Raw genomic sequence first — 17,679 nt, forward strand, 5'->3', positions numbered from 1 at the left:
ATCAATGAAGGGCATTTCAGACTTTCAGCTAGTAGGAAAAAGTAGTGATTAAGATAGAATTTTGCTATTCAACCATTTTCTAAGAGAGCTCTAACATAACGCTTAACATTAGGCTCACATTACTTTGGATGGAAGGATGGTTCAATAAAAACAAGAAATAGAAATAAAATGCTTACCATGAACAGGTTTTGATTAGTAACTAGTACATGCATGCACATCGTGTCGGGCTCATTTTGTCTCTTATACCTCTTGGCAGTTGGAGGTAGGCAAAGCAGTCTAAGGCTATGTTTGGTATCCATTCTCAGAATGCATTATTGATTTACAATGTATTCTGGAGCAACAAAAATTTTGTTTAGTACACATTCTTATTATGAATTTCTAGAATAAAGTCTGCCAAAAGCCTATTCCGACAGAAATGTTGTTTGATGCATTTTATAGCTCCATAATGCACTCTAGATCCATAATGCATTCAAATATGCATAACAAACACGAGCTAAGATTCTTCTCAACAACCAAAACAATTGTCATGGGAAACTATATTGGTTTAAATGTGATTCACAAGGGACAGAACGAGATGTGCATACACTGACCACCAAATCAAGAGAAATTACATTGAGAAAACCTGAAACACATGGTGAAGGCTAAAATTGCTAAAGACTGATTTGCTAGCAAGCACCAAGGTTCTCACAATATGGAATTGGGAACGTAATCAGTCCTTGTTGATTCTGATTTGGATCGAATTGGAATCCCATTCGGCCAGAATTATTTTTAAGAATCAGGAGAATCGGCTCTGAGATCCAAAAACATGGCGATTCTAGGGTATTGGGGCTTGAATAAGTTGTATCAGACTGTTTGAAATTAGGGTTATCAGGATCAATTCCAATCCAAATCAGTCAATTCACCGATCCAATTCCCTATTCTTGAACCATTGGCTAGCACCCCTGTATGAGGACCAATCAAGGGGAATGGTTAAAACTCACCAGGACATCGACAAGTACTAACCGCTCCACCGTACTCCACCCTGAAAATCTTATCACCAAGCCAAGGGTGGCACCCCATAAGGGTTGTGGTATTACTATTTTACATGCGAATTGACTTGAAAAAGAATGGTGTATTGAGCATTAAACCTAGGCCACTGTCCAACTCGCTTCATCAATAGTGCAAGTCCTACACGTTAATTTAACCACATGTTTGATTCACTCATCCAACTGCAAGTCGAAGCATTTGGGAAGAAAGGATACAACTGACACCCACCACTATAAAGAGAAAGGAAGCTCACTTGGAAATTTTTTTGACATAGCAGCGGAAGGGTGCACAAGTAGAAATATGAATATACATGTGGACCAGATTGGGGATTTCAACTATTGTGTAACTCACCGTCTTCAATCAAATTACGAGAAAAAATTGCCGAAAAATAGTTACTGTGACGCTGGGAACACTAAGTTGAACTCACTTCCAGGCTTTCCTCCCCCGGAACTGTTTACCAGAGCTGCGTTGTAGTTTCTTTTTCACTTCCCGGGTCCGTGAGACCTTGGCTCTCTTTGCAGCAAGAGGCATTGCCTTCTTGTGCTCCTTTTGTCTATTGCTCAAACCTCCCTTCTGTTGTCATTCGTACAAATGAAATTTAGTTAGATGATATTAAAGAAAGAACCTCACAACTGTCACCATGATTAAGACTAGCATTGTTTATCAAGTGAACCACAAGCTTTAAAAGTGGACTCAAACCTATTGCACCACATAATGCAGACACTATCAGAGTTCGGGTATCCTATATATTGGACCTCATAATTAATTGGAGTAGGGTTGACTACTCGAACAAAGCTGAACAGAACTACCAAGAACTTATAAACAATGACAAGGCAGTTGATTTCTCATTTTGAAGGAACATGATTCTTTGAATAATTCATCCACTCTCCTCCAACATGGGCTATAGGGGTTTAGGTCATTGAAAAGAGAAAATCTGGAACATCTTTTATTTTAAGACATGTCCTCTTAACAGTTGTAGTACTTACATGTGCACCTTCATCGCACCCCATTCTTGGGGTAGATGTATGCTTACAATTGCTAATAGTAAAATATTCTGAGAATTCAAGTAGATTGTCCCCAAAACATGTGAGTAATAAAAGAGCTACCAAAATCAAGCACATTAACATAGTAACAACATACCTTTTTCTGTTTCACAGCAGTTCGGGCTTGGTACTTCCCTCTATCCTCCCTGCCAGCTTTCACCAATGCCAACTTTTCCTCCTTGCTTATCTTTCTTCTAATGTTCACCTACAAACCAAAGATGCAAGCAGAACATACATAGTCACAAGAAAAAGTTTCAAAGTGGGAAGACAAGTATATCGGAAAAGAAATGCTACAAGTTGATTCATATGCCTTGAGAGAAAAACAAATGATTTTGAGAAACAAGCAAGGTTTTAAAAATCAGGATCAGTCTCAACTGATACTGATATGGATCGGATCAGTATCAGTGGGGATTGGACTGTATTGGCCTTTGCCCCCCCACCCCCCCCCATTATTAAAAAAAAATTGGTGTCTTAGACCATTTTTTCCTTACAACTTACCAATAGATTGGTCTGGATCAGTCTCAGACCGATCCGGGTGATCCTGACTGACCCGATACAATTTTTAAAACCACATGGGCACAGGGGAACATGGTTTAGGATTGGTATTGGCTCAGGATTCTTCTACAGGATCAGCCCAAACCAGAATGATAAGGATCAAGAAGGCGGGCGAACTTGGTCAAATTCACCGAAACCATCTCACTACTAAAATTTCAGCCCAAGATGACCATGTCATGTGGGTCCAAAGTGTGTCCACAGTAAAAGTCACATAGATACACAAGAATCCACCAAACTTGTGGCATGTCTTTGAGTACTTTTATAGATTGGCACCCATTTTGAATCACAATGTGTATTCATTTTGAACTTGAAATTTGACTGGATAAATGGGTATCATCACATGGACCCAATTTGTGTCCAACACTGCCCATACATCTATCCATTTAAAGATGGATATATAAAGCGAGAGAGGGAAAGAGAGGGTGCAGGGGTACTTACCTCAAGTTTGGAGGGATCCACTCTTTTGATACTCAACTGTTCAGAACTAGGAATCTTAAAAGTTGCCGACTTTGCATCTGAACCCTTTCTTAACAGCCCATGTTTCATCAGAGCAATCTTCGCATCTTCCTTTGCCTAATTAATTTGAATTAGAGACAATTAGTAGAAAGTGGGATATAAAGTAGCAGCGGCCTTAAGTGCAGAATTGCAACAGGACTTTACTCCTAATGGCCACTTCTGCATTTCCTACAGAAATTTTCAATAATTCTGATTGAAGCTTGGTAGCTTACCATTACAAGTTTATTTCAGAACTCAAGCTTTCTCTCGATTCGTTAAGGACTTGGGGATTTTCTCAACATTTAGAATTTAGTATTCTGGATTAATTTTGTGATCAACATCTATTGAAACCCAAAATGCCATTTACTGATGTCTATCAACTATCATACATGAATAGAATTGAAAGAATTACCATGGATTAACTTACTCAACTATTATTAGAGATAGGGAGAGAGAACATACTTTCAGTTGTTTAATTTTTTGAAAATCTTCATTTGAAAGAATAACATCAGTTGAGTCTGATGAAATATCCCCAATCTTAGCTCCTGCCAATCTCTTCAGCGCCCTTAGACTTGTATCAGCAGCATTCAGTTGTCCATCTAAATCAAAATACTTTCTTTTCTGTGATTTAGTTTTTTCCTCCACTTGTTCCTCCCCCTTGTCTCTCTCCTCGTCCTCATTATCAACATTGTCAGGACTAATCAATTGTTCCCTCATTTCTCCCGCTGTCTCATCCTCATAGTCATCATCAACATCGTCATTGTCATCACTACCTTCTTGGTCATTATCTTCATCTTCCGTTTCTGTATTGGCATCATCCTCATTCTCAGAATCAGTACCTTCTTGTTCATTATTTTCATCTCCTGTTTTTGTATTGACATCATCCTCACTCTCAGAATCCCCCAAAAATGACTGTTGTAGTTCATCATCACTTGCACACTTCTCACCATCATCAAAGCTACTGAATTTAGATTCATCATCGTCATCATCGTCGTCCTCCTCATCATCATCATTGTCACTACCACCATTATGCTGTGATAACAATTCAATACCAGGAACATCGCTTGGAACATTTACTTCTCCAAATGCTTTTGGCTTTGCCTTTGGGTCAGTAGGGCGCCCTCGGTCCTTCTTAACAAGCAGTGAAGGGCATATCTGAAGCAAACCAAAAACATTGGTCATTGACTGACCAAAGTAAACAAAACAAGAACAGGAAAAATGCAGATAAGGGCACATTACACTACCTCTCTGAATAAAGTAATCAAAGAACGTGCTGCAGAAGAAACAGCTTTCTCATGTGATTTCTTATATAACACAAGGTCTTGCAGCAAATCTTCTGTCATCAACTATTTTCCAGGAAAGAAAGGTTAAGATTTAAGAAACACCAAATCTCTGGGTAAGATCAAAAGCAGTAAAAATAAACAAGGGAAGGAAATGATAAATTGAGTGGCAAATCATCTAAACAGTTAAACAGACATGCATATCAACCGAACTGGGACATCTACAATAGCTTACAAAATGCATCGACAATTCTACACCTATAACAGCTTATATGTCAGCAAGAAATGGATAAAACAGAAAAGAAAAACATACCAAAGGCATACGTAGGCATATCTCTCTTACTGTATTCAATCCCACAGCAATTGCCTGCAAAAGTAGAGTGTATTTCATGAACCAATTAATGGTAGATCAAAAGAAATGGTCATCCAACTTAGTAGGGTATTAGAAGCACCTCTGTGCGGGAACGATCATGTACAAATTGATTTACTATTTGTCTGAATAACAGTTCAACAGCATCGGGAGGCACCTATTCACATAAAACCAGCAAGTTCATCAAAGTGATGAGAGAAGAAAATTAAGAAGAAAAAAACTTTTAAGCATGAAGAAAATGCAACGGAAAATACTAAAAGCTAAAGAACAGAAAGGAAGACCATATCATGGCAGGCATCAATTGCTGCTGCTAGTAATTCTGTGACATCACGTTGATGAGGCTGCAACCGAAAAAAAACCAAGCTCATTGTCTGAAGTAAGCAAAAGAACAAATACTTTAAAGCATCAATAATATGTAAATACCTGAACGTATTTTTGAAGAAAAGGATAGAAATTTAACAAAATCAAGCGGTGAAGTCCAACAGTTCGAGCGATTACTTTCAACATCATCATCTTAACCTGAAACACCCAAATAGGTGTGGAGTGAAAGGTAATTGTAACTTATGAGCATATGTGAAAGAAGAAAATGCCACAAAGAGTGAAGCACAGGTGATTTAGCTAAATGGATGGAGGAAATAAGCAAAATTACAATCTCAGAATGTGCCAAGCTACACTTCAGTTAATAATAAAAATTTTAAAACCCTTATCTGGCAATGCAAAATTTCAATCGTTGATAATAACAGGCATATTACAACTCCTCAATTTGAACAGATGAACACAAGCTGACTCACTTTTACAGGAACTCGAACCAAAATGCCCTGATAGAAGAAGTAAGCAACAATTTTTCCTGGAGCTTTCAACAGAGTAGGCCAGGTGACTCAATTCGGTGGAACTTGGACCTTGTCCTCGCAATGAGGAAGAATAAGTTTAGATATACTTCCATTAGGCAGAAGGAGCTCTACACTTTTTACTTTCAAGGGATGGCACTTAGTCCCATGAAATGAACTTAGGAACCACCCAGCAGGATGTTTGCTATAAGGAAATGTGGGTATTTGAAGCAGTACTGAAGACATATCATCACAGGAGGACCAAGAAAGCCCAGGTTTAGCATGGCCCAGCCTATTTTAAGGCTTGGGTCCTCTTTGTTTTATGTTTTAGTCCATTTGTTTTATGTTTTCAGCCTAGTTTTTAAGGCGCTGGCGCCCCTAAGGCGACGCCTTAGCAGCGCCTTGGCGATGATACGGTCTAGAGATGGTAAGGCAGTGCTCCGCCTTACGTGAAGTGGCGCCTTATGGGGGGTTTTTTTTTTAAACACATTTTAAAATTACTTGATGAAGATTCCAAACATAAATTTTTTATTGGTAGGTGTATGATTTTGTTAACACTTGAGATGTATGGGATCAGCTTTATTCCACCCAAAATAACCAAAACAAACAAAACAAAATCACGATGCACAAACAGGGTTTGGATTTTGTCAAGGGTTTTAAGAAAGGGCTTTGAGAAGGAATCAAGGAACAAGGAAGAATCACTGATCTAGGAGACCATTTTGCTCCAGCAGCGGTGAACTTCATTCTTCTTTGACAGGAGTAGAAATATAGTGGATGATCTTAGGGCTTAGGCACTCATTTTAGCATCATAGAAGTAAGTATAATAAATACTTGTATTTTTTATGCCTTCTTTTCTTTATATTTATAATTTTGTTTTATAATTATGTATTTATATTATATGTTAATATGCTATGATGATTGATGATTGATGATTGAATATTGAATATTGAATATTGATGATTGATGATTGATGAAGATGAACATAGTTTATTCACTTTTTTGATTTGTTTTCTTGATGAATATCTTACATTGGTATGAATATGAACCTTTAAAATTTATTTAACATATGAGTAATAGGATTCAACTAGGATTTGAGCAAAATAGATTGGTTTTATAAAAAAGTTACACAGGAACGCTTTAGTCAATAAGGCGACGCTTTATGCCCGCCTTATTACTAAGGCGCTCCGAAAGACCCTCAAACGCCTCCGTCGCCTTACCGCCTTAAAAACTATGGTTTTCAGTTGTTTTGAGTCAGATGGTTGAAGCGGTGGTTCATTTGGATCAGTTTAAGTTAGAAATTTATTTGATTGTCTTTCAAGTGTAATGTTGGGTCCACCTCTTCTTAAAGGTCATGTAGAGTGTAGACTTTAAAGAGAAGTTGGCCAAGCATGTAGGAATCGGGTAGGGGGCTTCCAAGCCCGACTCCAACTCTATTTGTCGGGTTTTTATAAATAAGATACATGGGGTCTTCCACCCACGATTTGTTTTAAGAATAACTGCTGTTTCTCTGCTCCTTTGCATGGAGGGTTCCATCCTTGTGGAATCAAGTTGTGACTGGTGTGAATCCAGCCAACACCTTGCAGCAGGAAGCCCCGGTGACATTGCTCTTGCTCTATTTTACTTCAAGGTACCGTTCTGCAATTCTATCGTCTGTTATTCTGTCCAGATTTCATTCTTACCATTCATCAATCCTACTCTCACTAGGATTGCTGATTTGAAGGTGATTTAGGTTTTGCTGATCTCAGTTCTGATTTCAGAACTGTAATGTCAAAATTATACCCTTTCAGATTCTGTTTTCAGTTTTCAAACTTGTTGGTTAATTCATAAAGTCCAGTAGGATTGCTTTAGCTCTTGAAACTTGAATTCAATGCATGTAACTGTCTATTCAGTTCAGTGAAATTATTACCATAAATTGATATTCTGTTGAGTTTAATAATCCTTGTGGGACCAACCAACCACAGTTTCATGAATCAACCGCAGCTTCTCTAAATGACACTTCTTAACTACCCAACATTCCACCCCATACATCATAGCCAGTCATACAACAATCCTATAAAACTTTCCTTTAAGGTTTAAACGTATACATCGGTCACACAGCACTCTGGTCGCGCCTCTCCACTTCATCCATCCCACTTAATATGTTCTGAGTTTTCCTTTATATTGGCCATGTAATATGATTCTGGAATTTCAGAATGAGAATGAATTAAAAGTTTGAATTGCAGTAAAGTGTTGTGTGGCCTGCTGACTGATTGCATGTTCTTCCTTTTCTTTATGATCTTCCCTCTCCCATTTCCAAGTATGTGACTGAATCATTGGCCTCTTGTCCTTCTTCCTCCTCCTTTTCTTTTTTCCCTATTACCATACCCTGTTCTGTGCACAACAGCGCCTTCAATTGGGAGCTAATCTCCCTCACCCCTTATTCTTTTCCTCCCATCTTCTAGGCGCAGGGTCACTTGCCCGGTGCGACCTGAGCCCTTGAATGCCATGCCTGAAATCCACTCCTATTGGGGGTTATTTTGTTGCAACTGAAACCCAACCTGTCCCTACAGCTGCCTGTAATGTCAGAGGTTGCCTTTAGATCGGTGTTTATTGGTTGGTGCCCATGTGGTCTCGATTTGATAGAACAAGGAATTACCATCCCCCGGATAAACTGTTTCAGCAATTTAGTGGCCTGGATCAAGGGCTGAACAAATCGGGTAATGTAGGACTAGATTGGACACCCAACTAGATCCAAATCTGCAGGAACTTTTAGACTAAAAAACAACCAAACCAGTCTCAAATAGATAGCAGAAAATCAGACTTGAAACGCAGTCTAGAATTACTATCGGTCTCTAGAACAGTAACACAGAGAACAAATAGTATAGCAGCCCTTAGAATTATACCAGAGATAAAATAAGACCATTAACAGATTTGAATAACAGAATACACAATCTGCAGTCCAGGAATCAGCAGCAACACTAACAGAAATATCAGCTTCAGGAAATAGCAGTTTCAGTCCACTAGAAGACAAAAAAAAGAGATTTTGAATATCTCTTCAATGGCTGAGCAGAATCAGCCAATATGTGGATCGAACGTCATTGGTATAGGGAGGAACAATCGATCAAAAATCTGACCCAATCAGAAGACCAGATCAGGTCCTTCCAGTAGGGGCGGATACTCTGTTTTGCAGAGTTCTCTTGGCAGCAGAAATTTAAGATATAAATACTTGGATCAATGAGCAGCAATAGGATACTTGAGGAAGCTTGGAAAGAAAAAAATACTTGAAGAACGAAGATCCTCCTGGGCTTCACACCGCAAGGAGTCATTGGATCGAACACCAACCCATCACTGTGATCAGACACAGAAGTTCTCTTGCAGAGAAAACAGCAGCAGCAGAAAAATAGTTTTTGTCAAAATCGTGGCTCATAAAAGAGTCCTCTTCTTTATTTATAATGACAGGGAAGGTTTACAAATAATAGCAACTCAGAGTTACTAAAAATTGATTACAAGAAGTTACTAAAAACTGGAAATTAGAATCTAATGAAAATAGAAACTAGTCCTGACAGAAATTAGAAACTAACAATGACTTGAAATTAGAAACTAATTTAGGACTTCAAACTAGAAACTAAACAACTAATTAGTAACCCCATCAGCAGCACTAAATAACTAATTATTAACCCCATCAACAACCCAAATCGTGGGCTGACTTTGACCAGATCTGGGTCGACCCAGTCAACCACTTGGGTCGACCTTGGTCTTGGTTCTCCTTGTGTGAACCCTTGTCGGTACTGCATCATCAGGACGAACTCCTCTGTTGGAATCTGAGAATCAACGGTTGAAGAAGACATTGGGTCTTTGAAATTACAAGTAATGACAACTAATGTTATTTACACCAAACCCCATGTTTTCTGATGTTAATTCTGTTCAGCCCCCACTCTCCATGTTCCAATTCCAAGAATACCCCTCGCATTAACATGTTAAAGTCCATTCAGTTGTTTCCTTCTTTTATAATTGATTCTCATAAATAACAACACTCACTTATGGACTTCAACCTATTTACAGTACCGCCACTTCCCTTATAAGCTTGATATTTTTCAGATTTGCCACTATCCCTTGTTATTAACATATTTTAAGTTTGGTGGGCCCATAAGAGAACCGATAAGGTTTTCGAACCGGGGTTCTGCATCACATTTTAGGGTTTGCTCAGCTCCCAATAAAATCCATTTTATATAAGAAACTACAACAAAGAAATAAGGCAGAAATGCAAAAGATACTACCCAAAAGATGAAGAAGAAGAAGAAGTTGCACATCATGTACCTCAAAACGTTCATTGCAAGCTTGAAGACGAGAAAACAACTTCTCTGCAAATCCCTACATGCACAATGCAAGTAAGAATTTGTAATGATGCAGTACATCATGCGCAAGCTGGAATTGAAATAACTAACCTGTGCATCTTTCAAATGGCCAAGTGGTGAATAATAACTTGAATTCTTGGTTTGAGAAATTCTCTGCTGCCTTTCCATGCTTCGGGTGGCACGCTTCAGTTTTGCTAACTTTTTCTTCTTACTTCTAGATGTACCTTTGTTATGTGCCTAAAGGTGAGGGAACCAAAAACATGGTTATAAAATAAATAAAATGGTTTATTCGAAGTTGAGGAGCTAAAACATATGCTTCATAAGAATAAGATGGTGGATACTTGCCGCAAATTCTATTCATTAGGTATTGAATGCAAACAAATAGATACCATTTCACAAGAAAATGCCCAAATACTGTTCTCTGAACCATTGGATGCACTTCTAATTTTGGCAACCCATTCCATACATCTTAAAGGCCTTGTGACCAAAGTTGCAACCAGGTATGATCACCCTAAACCAGGTTGCTGAATTGTTGTTAATTAGGGTTAATGATTGACAGCTGTTCTAGATCTTTGTAGGCTATTGGTTCCCAGCTTCAGGTAATAAGATAGCCATTAGGGGGGAGAAAGAGCACTAAGCTTCCTCGTGAAACTAACTGAAGTACATCCCAATTCTAGACTAAGCCATAAGTAAATCTTAACCAATTCAAATAACAAAAGTCCGTAAGAAAATAAGAGAGGGTCTCCAATGCTGCTAGTTGTTGGGTTTTTTTTTGGGGGGGTTGGGGGTGGGGGGTGGGGGGGGAGAATCTCCCTCACTAAACCAACTGGGGTGCAAGAATTGGTTTTGTCAGTAGGGGGCACCCATTGTCAGGGAGAAGAGAGAATGTCAGGGATGCGAGAGGCATGGGAATGTGGAGATCTTTTTCCCAAGAATAAAATAACAAAAAAAGAGCTCCATCTAAATTCCAAAAACACAAACAACGAAAAATATAGCAGTTTGCAAGATAACCTTGTAGACATCCTCCCTGCTAATAACAACGTGGGGCTTTTCAGAAGTCATATCATCTTCACTGCTTGAGCCTTCACCGTCATCAGCTTCAATCTTCTCAAAACCAAGAAGGAATGATAAAGCAGCAATCATGATCCTGAAAGATACAGATTCCAATTCCCTTAATTGTGCTAAAGTGATAATAAGTTAATAACAACAGAGTTGTCGATGATATTTGTACCTTGAAGATGAATGAAAACATGCAGTGCAAATTGCATTTGCTGTCCTATCATCAAACCAAACCCTTCTCCGATGAAGATCACAAAGTACAGTAAGGGACCTTTTAGCTTTTGATTCGTCTTCTTGCTGATGCAATAGACAATTCTAGACTTAGTATGGATCAACTTTGACGAAAAAAAAAGCAAGCAAAAAATAAGAACAAGAGATCCCATTTAAAAGCATGGAGAATTAAATAAAAAAAAGAACATGAAAAAAGAATAGAAAATCAAAAACAAATACATATGAGGAAACTTAGGAGTAACACCAAAAGGTGACAAGCATTGGGTGGAACCAAGGGGGCACCGGTTGAGGGGGTAATTGCCCCTTGAAATTTTGGTTTTCTATATCTTCTCAATATGATTTAAATGAGGCAGCATTATAACACGAGTTGCACCCCCGTCTTTTGCTCCCCCACCCCCAAGGTCCAACCCTCAAACTGGGGAAAAAAATTATAAGGGGAGGGAAAACCTATTAACCATGTTTTGTCCCACTATTTTATTTGCTTCTCCTCCCTCAAATCTCATTAACAAAAATTAAATAACAACACTCTTTCCATTCTGCCACTCCAATCTTTTGTACCCAAATTCTCTTCTCTTGAAGCCCCCCCCTCTTTTATAGCGAGTTTAGATCCTCTCCCTATGTGGGGGGGTCACCACATGAGTCCGGCCCTTCATCACCCTCTGACATGAATCAGACCCTCCTCTGACCACAAGTTAAAGGGGGCCTGATTCTCAATGGAGGGCTGGATCCCATGTGGGGACTGATCCGGACTTTTTTATAGCAAATAAAAATAAGTAAGTAGAAGAAGATAGAATAGACCACTTCATCTAGTACTATTTAAATCAAATTCTTTGTCATTTGTCAATACTATTTCTCTTAGTTTTCATTTTCAATTCTGAAATAAGTTCAATTCATCATTTCCCCCCCTTCTTGCAAATCAATTCAACTCATCAAAGTCATCCTGATTTCATTAAATTTTAGTTTTCTCTTTTTGTTCCCTCTTTCATTCTCTCTCTTTATCTCAATAAGCTTCTTTTATTTTGATATAAGGAGACTTTTTTGCCAAAGTAGTTAAAATTGATACAAGGCAACCTCACTCGATATCAATCGAGCTGATTTTGATTCCAAATATTTGCTTTTATTCTGCTCTACTTTTTCATCCTTATCCCCCTAATTTTGATCTTCCTGAGTTTTGGGGGGTATTTTTTTTAATACAAAAAGTGGGAAAAAAAATTTACAATGGTCCATTGATCTTTAAAGGCCATGAGATCTTGGTCCAAATGAATAATTGCACTTCTAAATCCTTTTTTAATAACTAATCCATCTAAATTCTTTCTTCTTTTTTTTTTTCTGACAATTATATGTTAGCATTTTTGTTCAAAACACAGTTTTTCTGGGAAGGCAACCTTTTATAAGCTTTGACAGGTTTGCATCTTGATCTGAGCAACATGAAGGGATGATGTGGCCAAATGTTAGATTTTGGCCCCACCTGAAGCATATGAAAAAGGCTTTATGTTTACTACGTGGACTTTTCTTTAGGAAAAGGTTTTTCTAGTCTAGCAAAACTAGAGGGTTTCTTTAATCTGGCACCAATATTTTCTACATGGCAAATTGGACAGAGCTGAAATTTTGTAGATAGGTAGACTCCAAAGGCCCCTACTTACATGTCAAGTTTCAACCAAAACAGAGTTGGCCAAGTGGAGAAATAAAGCTCTGAGAAACCAGTGAAAAAAAATGAAAGTGGAGAAATAAAGCTCTGAGAAACCAATGAAAAAAAAATGATGTTTTCTAAAAAGAAATGGATAGCTGAAAATGCAAGGGAATATACCAATACATGAGAAGGTCTATGATTGAATATGAGTGACCTGGCACGCAGCCAATCTAGAGCATCACATAAAATCAATATTGGCACATTACCCTTCCAAATGGAAAACCTTAATGCTGGACTAGAGAAACTCTCTAGCCTTTCCATTCTATAATCTCACACAAGTACAGATAACAGGGCCTAAATTTTCTAGAGCATCCCAATTTTCCACGAGGCATTAGGACACATGTCCATATCCCACCAAACTCTATCTTTTAGCAATAGGGCTTAGCCCCCTTGAAAGAGAATTCTGGCTCGCCATTGGTTACAAGATGAGAGAAATCCAGTTTAAAGGTTCAAATATGTGCAACTAAGATAAATGAATGCACTCATAAGTAGGAACAATATGCTGCAACTTGGGGTGGTAAAAGCTTAAAAGAACTTCAAGAATCCAATCCTGATCCTAGATAAAGGGGTGAGCAAAGAAGTTCGTTCCTGAGAACAAGGTTTCAAGGATTAGCGAGTCCTGATCCAGATAGCTTGATGGAGATGGAGATCATGATCATGGGGGATTGATCCAACCTGCATTACACAGTGAATCATCCAATCACCTGATAGGATCAAATTGATTACAATGGGACTTTCAATCTTGTCAGAGGATCGGCCAATCTGGTTCAGATCATATAGACATTGGTTAGGCCAACGTACAATCAAATCTCAATCCCTCAATCCATGGCATGCTAGTAAACAATAGATGGCCTAAAATAGGGTGGACTTGTAGAAAACGCACATTCAAGTCTGAGAACGGTTACTTTGTGCAAAAATGCCGAAGGTTAAGACCCGCATTGGGTTACAGCCCTTTCTACCAGAACAGGATTGCTATGGCTAACCCCAACTAGTCTAGGATAAGACTTAATGAGTTTACTTGAGTCAGGTTGTTCGATTAACAATGAAACTGCTCACTCCACAATATATTTCAGACACAATAGAAACAACATTACTATGAGAATTTTTACCAACCTGTATCATTGCAAATAGGATGTTCTGAAGTTTCCGATTATTGGCTTCATTCTTATGCTTCTGGTTCATGCGTCGGATACTATGAACAACATGAGAGAAGGCCAGTTTTCTTATAGCCCTGTCCCCTAAAGTTTGAAGTTCCATGAATAAAGCAAGATTGTCCCCAATATCAACAACCTGTTAAACAAAGAAATGTAACATAGTTGGGGAAGTACAGACAAAAGAATGTAAGCTAAATAAATCTCCAGTGGTATCTTTCTACAAGTCCGCTAGCTGGTGGATATAATCCCCATCCTGCAAACCAAAAAAACTTTTCAGGGGTGATTAAATAGTGAATCGGTGAGGGAATCGGTCAGTGCCATTCTGATCTGGATGAGATTGGAATCAGCTGGAATAAGTCCCAAAAAACCCTAGATTCAGCCCTTGGGTCTGAAATTTCAATGATTCTAGGGTTTTGGTCCATGAATCAGCCATACCTAGTCGTCAAGATCCGAATCAGGTGATTCACCGATTCCTGATTCTTGAAACCTTGGGGTGAGAGAAAAAGAAAAGTAAAAACTCTTGGGAGTCCAAGTAAAGGCTTGAATGAGGTAGCTAACTATATTGCTTACAATTAATCAGTGGATGTTGGTTAGTATGGCACTCAATATTAATTGTCCATGGCCAGCTCAACTATGGCGAACTTGCGTTACATAAGCTTATGTGCAATACCTTACGGTTCATAAGAAGAATACCTTACGGTTCATAAGAAGAATAAGGGCTTGTACAACATGGCCGCGGAGAGACGACGGAAGTGAACGAGCGGAAGAGCGGAGTAAGTCGGCGAGCTGCTTAGGGAATTGAGAGAGATGCTTTGGGTAGAAGGGAGTAACGTGAGCGAGGAACATGACCATGTCACCAAGGTCCTTCGCGACGGAGACGTCACCACCAACGCCACCTATGGAAGTGAAATTGAAAGCGGCCTGTTGTTCGAAAAGCTGAAGAGATGAATCGAAGTGACGGTAGAGGAGGAGTAGCTCGGACTCGTAGCCCTCAGGGTCACACTTCATCTTCGTTTGCAGGGATGGAAGGCTCAGCTTCTCTGCGCTTCGACCAGATGCAACGAGTGAGTCCGGAGATAAATCCGGGAGCCCATGGCAAGAAGGAGACGACATAGTTTCTCCTCTATCGTTGCAAATTGCTGGCTTCTCCAAGAACGTTTCTTCTCTGTGCTGTTTCGTCTCTCTCTTCGTGAAGGAAATGCCGTAGCCGATGCTCTCGCTTCGAGTGCCGCCACTCTTCAGTCGCTGGTTCTGTTTTTTCTCTTCCCCTACCCTTTCCTTGTACCCCTTCTGTTAGGGCCCGTTTCTTTAGCGGGCAATTGATGGGGTGGGATCTATGGAGCGGGATAGTAGTACGAAATATCCCACCCCATGTGATCTGTAACCGTTTGATTATAAGGGGTGGTATTTTGGGAAGACAATCTAAAAACTTGTGCTTTTGCTTGTCGGCCGACTTGTATGGCTATTTCTCCCACCCAAGGATTAAAGTATTGGTATCGATCGTCATATCGATCAGTCAAAATTAAGATATGTATCGGAAGATATCGTATCATATCGGAGATACGCTAAGATACGCTAAAGATACGCACATAAATGGATAGGAAACACTTTTTTATACACATTTGCATAAAAAAATAGTTAAAAAAAGTTATATATAACATGTATTATGCATAAACAGTAAATTGAGAGTATCGCACTAAGAATCCAAGGTTTGTAATTGTCCCATAAATGTAAAATCCTTGTTCCCAACCTTGATTTCCACTTTAGTTAGAGAGAAAAATGGTTGGCAACAACTTTGGAACAAAAACACCTCAAAAAATTATGATTTCTAAAAAATTACCCATTTTGGTCATTTTATGACCGTATCGGTATGTATCGGTGTGTATCGGTCGATACATACCGATACGCACTGATACGTATTGATACATATCGATACATACCGAAACGTACATTTCACTTCAATTTTGAATTTTTCATAGAGTATCGGTACGTATCGGTGCTTATCGGTGGTGTATCGGTGCATATCGGTGCGTATCGTAGGATACGTATCGATACATAAGGATTTTAAAATTTTCATGATACGTATCGGTATGTATCGTGCCGATGCCTACCGATACGACACGATACGCACCGATACTTAAAACCATGCTCCCGCCCCAGCCTCTTCCAAAACTTTGCTGAGAAAGCCGTTGGAGATTGCGATAGCTACGCACTCAAGGCAACTGCAATATGGAACCGCTCTCTCTGTAACCCCTGCAACTCATATTTCCCCTTTCCTTCCTCTATCTCACTCACTCTCCCTCCTCAATACTCCCTTTCCACCTGGGCTGCATTTAAAAAAAAAGCATGGGATTTATGGGCAGAGGATCCACCTCTCTCAGCCGTCGGCACCACGACCAGCATCCCTAACACTGCAACATCAACATGAAAAAAGAAAGAAAGAAAGAGAGGAGGGGAACAGTAAAAACCAGAGAATTAGAGCATGGACTCTTCCAAAATCAAAAGAAAAAAAATTAAAAATCCCCAAATCACAAACACAGGAAACCTAATTTAAAAATCTCTACCATCAAAACCAACCCATTAATGGAGCTGGAGAACCTAAATCAGAATCCCAACCTTGCAAACTCCTTGGCTCCATTTACTTCCTCGTCTGGAACCGTTCTCTCTGCAACCCAAAACCTGAAACCCATTGCCGTGACTCTTCATCTCTCTATCTCAAACATTTCGCCTCACCGCACATGACAACCAAATAAGGCATGAAATTAATAAAGTTGGGTGAACGTTTTCCCTTTACTTTACTATCCTCTCCGTCACCCACACTAACATGTGGGTCCCATCTCCATAACAATTACATTCCAACATCTCCGCTAAACAAACGGGCCTTTAGGGATCATAGTTAGCAAATTCGGATTTGGGAATTATTCGGGCAGAGAATTATTCCGAATAATTCGATTGATTAATTTAAGAATTCAGTCAAAAAAGCGGTTTGGGATTTTTTTTTTGTTTTGTTTCTGTTTTTGTTTTTTTGTTTTGTTTTGTTTTTTTAAATACTGTTTAAGTGGACCAAATAATTCGGTTTAATCCGGTTCGATCCAAATTATTCGTGTTTTATATTCACTTTTGAAAAAATTGTGAATTTTACCGAATTTTATTTTTAATTCGGATTCGGTCAGGATATTTTATTAAATTCGAAAAAATTCGGTTCGGCCGAATAATTCACGAATTATTCGGCCGAATTGATAACTAGGTTAGGGATTGTGTGGGAACGTTGTTTCCTCGTTTCTAATAAAGTATACTTACCCAAAAAAAAAAAAAAAACTTGCTATCTAATTGCCCAACAGAGGAAGAGCCTCTTGGCATGGTGGTGCACCTGGTGGCTGCCAATGTAGTGGAGCACCATCATAAGTCTAGGGAGGGGCCACTTGTTCGACTCTCCCTCTGCCCTCCCCAACCCATACTGGCCTATGGGCCCTCGATAGGAGCTGGTAAAAAAATACTATCTAATGGAATAGGTAGATGGTGGCTTTTATGGCACAAGTTAAAGGCTGAAGATTTGAAATTATGATCTCTTGGAGTATGTACTTTACAAGCAACACCCTGTTCGGGGAGGGGGGT

General features: G+C 39.1%; 1 protein-coding gene across 3 annotated transcripts; it reads right to left on the reverse strand.

Annotated features, from left to right (window-relative positions):
- Nucleotides 1-1,091: 1,091 nt before the first annotated feature.
- LOC122079352 (protein SDA1 homolog) lies at nucleotides 1,092-15,538 on the reverse strand. 3 transcript variants are annotated; one of them, XM_042645747.1, is made up of 16 exons: nucleotides 15,495-15,538; nucleotides 14,758-15,221; nucleotides 14,024-14,200; nucleotides 11,162-11,286; nucleotides 10,942-11,077; nucleotides 10,021-10,167; nucleotides 9,893-9,946; nucleotides 5,193-5,288; nucleotides 5,051-5,110; nucleotides 4,852-4,926; nucleotides 4,713-4,766; nucleotides 4,364-4,465; nucleotides 3,582-4,274; nucleotides 3,063-3,197; nucleotides 2,167-2,274; nucleotides 1,092-1,599 (listed from the first exon to the last, which is right to left on the reverse strand). In XM_042645747.1, exons 2-16 carry the CDS (start codon nucleotides 15,175-15,177, stop codon nucleotides 1,450-1,452), a joined length of 2,532 nt encoding a protein of 843 aa, XP_042501681.1. In that variant the 5' UTR covers nucleotides 15,178-15,221; nucleotides 15,495-15,538; the 3' UTR covers nucleotides 1,092-1,449. The 3 variants fall into 3 exon arrangements, with proteins under 3 accessions (XP_042501681.1, XP_042501680.1, XP_042501682.1); XM_042645746.1 differs by lacking the exon at nucleotides 15,495-15,538 and having other exon boundaries at nucleotides 14,758-15,370; XM_042645748.1 differs by lacking the exon at nucleotides 15,495-15,538 and having other exon boundaries at nucleotides 14,735-14,820.
- Nucleotides 15,539-17,679: the final 2,141 nt, after the last annotated feature.

The sequence above is a fragment of the Macadamia integrifolia genome, chromosome 5 (genome assembly GCF_013358625.1).
Source record: "Macadamia integrifolia cultivar HAES 741 chromosome 5, SCU_Mint_v3, whole genome shotgun sequence".
Lineage (NCBI taxonomy): Eukaryota > Viridiplantae > Streptophyta > Magnoliopsida > Proteales > Proteaceae > Macadamia > Macadamia integrifolia.

What these genes read in the sequence shown, in the direction of transcription:
- LOC122079352 (XM_042645747.1), bottom strand. Translation starts at nt 15,177, where the DNA reads ATGTCGTCTCCTTCTTGCCATGGGCTCCCGGATTTATCTCCGGACTCA. An exon ending in TTCTTCTTATGAACCGTAAG is followed by an intron (nt 14,201 to 14,757) that starts GTATTCTTCTTA and finishes TTTGTTTAACAG; the next exon opens with GTTGTTGATATTGGGGACAA. An exon ending in GCAGGGAGGATGTCTACAAG is followed by an intron (nt 10,168 to 10,941) that starts GTTATCTTGCAA and finishes CCTCACCTTTAG; the next exon opens with GCACATAACAAAGGTACATC.